Below are 7,349 nucleotides of genomic sequence, written 5' to 3'. Positions count from 1 at the left end.
ACGATGGCGTGTTTTTTGGTGCGTTTATCTGTATTCACTCTATCTGTGTGTGTGTGTGTGTGGTGTTTTTTTAGCGGTGGTTATGGTGCAGCATGCGGTGGTGGTGACCAAATAAGCTGAAGGTGCAAAATCGCGTCTCTCCTCTCCTCACCTCACTACCTCTTGATGATGAAGAGAAGAGAAGCGAGTGAAGAGGAGGAGGAAGAAGTCGAAGAGAAGTAGAAGAGGAAGAAAGAGTGAGAGAGAAGAAGAAGGAGGTTGAAGGAACGACGACGACGACGGTGGTGGCGGCGGCGAAGAGGAAGAAGACGCGAAACGGGCAAAAGCCGGCCGAAGAAGAATTTGAAGAACTGGAGCGGGGATTCGACCACCATATATATAAAGTATCGCGAATCTTTCGCCTCCACATTACCAACAACAAACACCACCATCGAAGCATCACAGGCTAAGAAAGGGGAAGCAGAGGAAAGAGAAAAACAAAAGTACGAAGGTGGCGACGGCGACCAGAAATTTTCCATTGAGAAAAAGTGAAAGAAATTTTATTTGTTTCAAAAAGTGATTTCCTACGAATTTTCCGAACTCAAATCGAAGGTAAGTCACCTTAACTAAATATTTTTATACTTATTGTATTAACGATGAATGTTTTGTTGATAATGATAACCTCGTGATTTGGATATTCCATAAAATCAATTAACCATTCCCTGCAAATTCGGTCTTTTCCACTTTTAATTTGATTTGATAACAAATTATTAAATTAGTTTCTTCTTTTTTTTTATTGTAGTATTTGATAAAACGAGAGATACGAAACTAATTAATATCTAATTTTCTACTATCTAAATTTAATTTAACAATCAATCGAAGATCAAATTGAACATATAAATGTAATTGTAATTGGTTGAAAAATGCTAAAAATTTGAATGAAATGTATAAGATTTAAACTAAAAAGATTTGAATTTGAAACGTTCGAGAGAATTCAACAAAAAGATGTTTTCTTATTGGACAATTCGATCTCTTTTGTTTTTAAGGAATTTCTGAAAAAACTTATCAAATTCCTTTAACAAATTGTTTAATTTGATTGTAAAATATAATAATTTGTAATAAATCAGTGAAAAATTTTGGAAATTTTAAGAAAATTGAACTTTTGATAAAGTCAATGTAAAAAAAACTAAATTGCAAATTGATGTAAAACGTAATGAATTTAATATTTTTTGCAATCATAAATTTTATTTATCGCGTGTTCATTAAGTGATAAAAACAGAAGAAAAGAAGTACAGAGAAAGAGAGATGAGATTAAAACGAGAATCGCGATCGTTCGGTATTTGTTTAATGAGGATATAAAGTTTCGAGTAAATGAAGTGGACGAAGACGATAGTGGTAGTGGTTGTCGTGTAGTTAGTTGCAGGTGGAGATTACGTTACGAACATTCAAGCAAGCAAGCGGTGGTTTTAATTGCAATTTGCATTAAACCCATTCGCGAAACAACAACCACCACGCAAAACAAATAAACGCCACACTTAAGTCAATCCTCATTACCATGACGACGCGCTCATATTTATCGGGATGAGATGCACCGCACCCTTGCGGATTTAAAGGAAGGAAGAGGCGATTTGCATTATCCTCCAATTACGCACGTCGACTGTGCAAACTCTCATTGTCACGCCTTATTTAAGTGCAAAATAAAACCAGTATTAACGGTAAATTCCCTATGGAAATTGTTATCCGAAGATTGTTTGTTTGTTTGTTTGTTTGGCGTATTTTCATAGCGGATCGATGAGATCAACAAACATCAACAAGTATGCCGCAAATTGCGAAGAATTGTATGAAAGAATGTATGTGTATACACTTGTGGCCGAATAATTAAAATCGTGGTAGTGGTGAAGCGGAAGCGCGAAATACGATGATGATGATGATGATGCATCGAAGTTCGAGGTGAGCCAAACAATTTACGAGTTGTATAATAACTCTGTTGTTGCTGCTGCTGCTGCTGAGAATTGTATAAGCGAGACGGTAGCAAGCAAGCAGGCAGCTCTGGGTCAAGGAGAGAATTTTAAAGGCGGCGGCGACGGGTCCTAACGCTCAATTACGTACGATTGAAAGTTTAATTCAATACTATACACCAAATCTGGGGTAGTTTTAACTTAAATTTGTAGGTTGGTAATTGTAAAACAACTGTAATAATACTTAAAACATGGCGTAGTTTTGTTTTCAATTTTTAAGATTGGTAAAAGAAAACAAATGTAAAAACAAAAATGTTGCTTGATAATCATTATGATCATCATGATCTAGGGTAGTTTAAACTTAAATTTGTAGGTTGGTAATTGCAAAACAACAGTAATAATACTTAGTTTTGTTTTCAATTTTTAAGATTGGTAAATGAAAACAAATGTAAAAACAAAATGTTGCTTGATAATCATTATGATCATCATGATGTAGGGTAGTTTTAACTTAAATTTGTAGGTTGGTAATTGTAAAACAACAGTAATAATACTTAGTTTTGTTTTCAACTTTTAAGATTGGTAAATGAAAACAAATGTAAAAACAAAAATGTTGCTTGATAATCATTATGATCATCATGATCTAGGGTAGTTTGAACTTAAATTTTTCGATTGGTAATTGTACAACAAATAAAATTTAAAGTGAGTCATCGATGATACCGACCGAGAAGTAATTCATTTGCAGTCAATGTTGTTCTTTTGCGTTTCGAAGAACATCGGTTATTTATAGAACAAGATTATAAAAGGAATAATAAAAAAAACGAGTTTCGTAAATCGAAAGACGTTGCGTGCGAACTTGAAAAAGAAAAGAAAAAAAAGTTCATCGAACTGTCGTCGTCGTTTCCTTCTTAAATTGTAAACGCAAATATATGAAGTGCAAGGTGGTAATGAGGACGATTCGGGGCGGAAATTCGATTACGAAAAAATAAAGTGAGCGCTCTTTCGTTCATTGGTTCGTTCGGATGGCCGCCGAAGACCGGAATATTTATAATAATCTGCTCACTCTTACTACTTTATACTTTGGTTACTTTGACCCCAACAGTAACGTATATCATAATTTTCTTTTACCTTCCACCTCTCGCCGCGCGGAATTCCAGATTACGTAAATGAGATGCACATTTCGGCGTTCGTCCTTGCTGCATCATCCGACATCCTTGTCGTTCCCTTGGCGACGCGCAACGGATAATACGATTCACGGCCAACGAACTTCCACCTGAAACAAAAAAAAACAAAAATAACAAATGAAAACATAAACAAAATTGAAACGCTTCATTCAGATACATCAATCATAATTATCATCAATTAAAAGCTAATTAAGCCAGAATCAATTAATTCAAATTATCTATTTAATTATTGTTGCAAACTATTATAGTAAATCAAGTCTCAATACATAAGTCTGGTTGAAAAGACAAAGAAGAAATGCACTTTGATTGCATAGATTGTGAATAGGTTTGAAAACGAAATTGATGGATTGATGGATCGATTGTATATAGTAGTAAAGCCCATAAGTTATCGAAGGTTGCTTGAATGGGCGATGCGATTATGTTAATTACGTCTATACGTAATGAAGTAACGACGTTGTGGCCTGTCTGTCTGTCCAAAACAAACAAACAAACACTTCTTTCAACTTACCTCTAGTTTTCTGCTTGCAAACTCCACAAACTTCCCATTAATCCACAACATCGAACTGGTAGAACGGCTTCAGCTGGAAACAAGAAAGAAAGAAAAAAGTATTTATACGTACGCTATGCAACATTGATTAAAACGCGAATCGTTACTTCTTCGGTTTTTTTTTTTTTAGTTCTGCGCCATTTATTTATTCCCACCATCCCTGTATATTACAGTCGTAACGGCCTCCGGTTATAAGTAATAGCGACAGATACATGGACCGCGCCGTAATTGAATTCCATGTACACTTACACTTCGAATGCGAAAACAAGGAATGCACTCTACAATGTACAAAATCTTAGTTTTATCTTACGAAGTAACATGTTTTGGGCATATATTTTGTCTCAACTCAAGATTTAATAAGCCAACGGTTACAAGATTGAATTCATACAATTACTTGGCAAGTGGCGCGTATTAGGTGATGTGTCTGTTGCGGGTAGTAGTGAGGTTTTTAGGAAGTGCGGGTCGAAATTTGTGATCAAGGCCAAACGATTCACGAATTCTAAATCAATCCAAAAGGCAATTTCCATATACGTGATTTGTATGCGAGGCTGGGTATTCGTCTTTTTTGTGTTCTATCGTTTTCTCAACGAAAACGAATCCGTTCATTCACCGTTAGACTTGCCAAAAAAACAAGATTGAATACACTAACTAATAGATTGCCGCCTCCTTGCTCGTTCTCATTTTGCCTCGAGGGCGCGCCTATTTTGACACACATTTTATTCAGATTAATTCAGAATAATAAATAATAACTCTCTTTTCGAATTCGTGTTTCAATGTCGAAGGTCAATGAAAACAAAATATGAATACTATTATTATTATTATGAGATTATTGGAATATTTCACGCGTTAATTTATGAAAAGTATTATTTTATTATATGATGATGATATGCGAATGAAAAGAATTAAAATATGTAATTGATACGGCTGATTAAAGTGTCTTTCTATAAATATATCCGGTGGGGAATGGGTTGGAATCTACATAAATATGATTTCCGTCCCTTTTCCCACGGCCGCGAATCTTCTTCGTCTACTTTTTGTCCAGCCACCGCCGCTGACGCTGCTTGTGGATGTCCTTGCGCGATTCACATTCGATCGTTAACGATCATCACAAACTAACCAGAGCAGCAGCCGGAGCAACAATAATTATCTGCTCGAGATTATTAAACGGTCGTCAAATAATCCCGATTCAACTTACACGCCAATTAATTGTTAATGTCATCATCATCATCATTATCATCATGAAAATTATATAAAAAAAATAATGTTAAGAGCGAAACGATGTCCTCCATCGTCCAACGGATGGATTTCGCGTGTACCCGAAATGTTGTAACCGAGATAAAGACGACAGAGATGAATGCCGGTACCGAAAATGCTGAATTCGTGTAACAGACGCGCGAAGAGAGTTGGATATTATTCAAATCACCGAGAGATTAATAAGAGGGACGACGACAAGTATAATTGGAAGAGTTCTCATCACGTCCGTCTTTTCGAAACATCGATTAATTACGAGATGGCGCTAATAATGATTACGCTTAATAAAGGCAACCGGTCCCGCAATGTCATCGTTAATGCAATTTGCAATCGCATCAATTATATAAATAACATCCTTTTTTATCCTTTTAGTCGCCTCTTACGACAAGCAGGATTTACTTTGGTCGAATTCTTTAAAACCCCGAACCAAAGGGTCATTCAATTTCGTAAAATTATTATGCAACTCGATTACACCCTTAGCAACCATTATTTTTTTTGCTGTTTTTTTTTTTCTAATTTGACAACACTTTGTTTTTTTTTTCTTCTCTGACAGATGTTCGAGGTTTGATTCAAGAGAGACGTGTTCATCGAGGAAATATAGCCGAGTGTAGCTACCTACGATGAAGATGATGTCGATGAGGTCGGGCGCCGTCCTCGTGCTGGCATTTTTGTGCGTCGAAAATTCACGTGCCGATGGTAAGTTTTCTCTTCCTCCTCCTCCTTCTCCTTCATCTTCTTCTACCTGCACTGTGTTCTCGATCCTCACTCTTAAAAATCAAAGACGAAGAAGACCTGTTCTAAATCATCTCTGGCCGCAATATAAATTGGCCTGTCCGTGGCTCGCGTAATTGATTTACGCTAATTGATTTTTTCTCGTGCCCGTCGGTACATGGAAATAAATAAAAGGCAGAAGAGAAAAAAAGGGCATCAGCTCGCTTCTCGCATCTGCTTCTGCTGCTGCTGCTCATCTCTTCTTCGTCTTTCTTGGAGTTTTCTGCTTGTTATTGTTGCTTTGCCGCTGGACTGGAGCATAAATTTCTGTCGCATGCATTTCCATGCGAGCGCATAGCTGGATTGCCAACTTTTGTTTTCTCTTTTCTTTTCTTCTTCTGCTTACTTCTCATAACGACAATGGCACAGGTTTTCCAGGTTTATCTCGTCGGGTCGGTCAGACAGACCTTCCAACAGTCCGGCCCAACCATATATGCAATGATAATTGCAACCATTTGATAAATTTGGCTCTTATGGTCATTCTTTATTTGCAGATACATTGAGAAACTCGCCGCCTCAGCCTGCCGAGCCATCTTTTCCGTGTCCTTCGGAGGGTTTCCATCCGGATTCAAAGGATTGCCAAGTATTCTATAGATGCGTCCTGAACAACGGCACAAACGCTCTGACGCCGGTGCGATTCGTCTGCGGTCCGGGAACAGTGTTCGATCCGGCCACCAACATTTGCAACTATCCGTATGCGAGCAGTCGCGAGGAGTGCGGTGGGAACGGGATCGACGCCGGATACGAACAGCTTCAGAAGACGACTACGACTTACCGACCATCGCCTGCTAGTTCCACGTCAACTTCTGGCTATCTGCCGCCGTCTACCTCCTCTCCGTCGACGGTCATTTCAACTACACCAGTTTCGAGCGAAATCGGCGATAAATGCACGCAGGAAGGATACTTGGCCGATCCGGAAAAGTGCTGGAAGTTCTACAGATGCGTCGGCGATGGACTAGGTGGATTCGTGCGATACGAATTTGAGTGCTCGGTCGGCACAGTCTGGGATCCGGAAGCAGTCGCCTGCAACTATCCATGGGAAGTTAATAGAACCAACTGTAAAACGCAACGCCCACCCGTAGGTCCAGGCGATGGCGGCACAGGAGGAAACAATGGTGGAACAGGCGGTACTGGTGGAACGGGAGGAGACAACAGTGGAACGGGCGGTACTGGTGGAACCGGTGGTACCGGAGGAACTGGTGGTACGGGAGGAACAGGAGGTACCGGAGGAACAGGAAATAATGGTGGTACCGGAGGAACAGGAGGTACGGGTGGAACAGGCGGTACTGGTGGAACGGGAGGAGACAATAGTGGAACAGGCGGTACTGGTGGAACAGGAGGTACCGGAGGAACAGGAGGTACCGGAGGAACAGGAGGTACTGGAGGTACCGGAGGACAGATATGCAAAGAAGAAGGATTTGTAGGCGATGAGAACAATTGTACCAAATTCTACCGATGCTCTAGCAATGGTCAAGGTGGATACCTACAGAACGCATTCAATTGTGGACCAGGCACTGTTTGGGATCAAACCATTCAGTCATGTAATCATATATGGGCAGTCAGTGGAAAATGCGGAAATGGAGAACAAAATCAACCAGGAACAGGAGGCCAACCCGGCACTCCAGGCACACCAGGAACAGGAGGCCAACCCGGTACTCCAGG

The 7,349-nt window shown here is 39.4% G+C and overlaps 1 protein-coding gene across 1 annotated transcript; it reads left to right on the top strand.

Moving 5' to 3' along the window:
* Positions 1 to 243: 243 nt before the first annotated feature.
* LOC108562311 (uncharacterized PE-PGRS family protein PE_PGRS24-like) lies at positions 244 to 7,339 on the top strand (the record flags this gene model as incomplete). The annotated part of the gene is made up of 3 exons (XM_017920603.1): positions 244 to 591; positions 5,470 to 5,612; positions 6,182 to 7,339. Coding segments are annotated over exons 2-3 (1,234 nt in total), but the record flags the coding sequence as incomplete, so codon positions are not given.
* Positions 7,340 to 7,349: the final 10 nt, after the last annotated feature.

This window comes from Nicrophorus vespilloides, unplaced genomic scaffold, assembly GCF_001412225.1.
Source record: "Nicrophorus vespilloides isolate i.1.1-1 unplaced genomic scaffold, Nicve_v1.0, whole genome shotgun sequence".
NCBI lineage: Eukaryota > Metazoa > Arthropoda > Insecta > Coleoptera > Silphidae > Nicrophorus > Nicrophorus vespilloides.
This window is presented reverse-complemented; position numbering and strand designations above follow the sequence as displayed.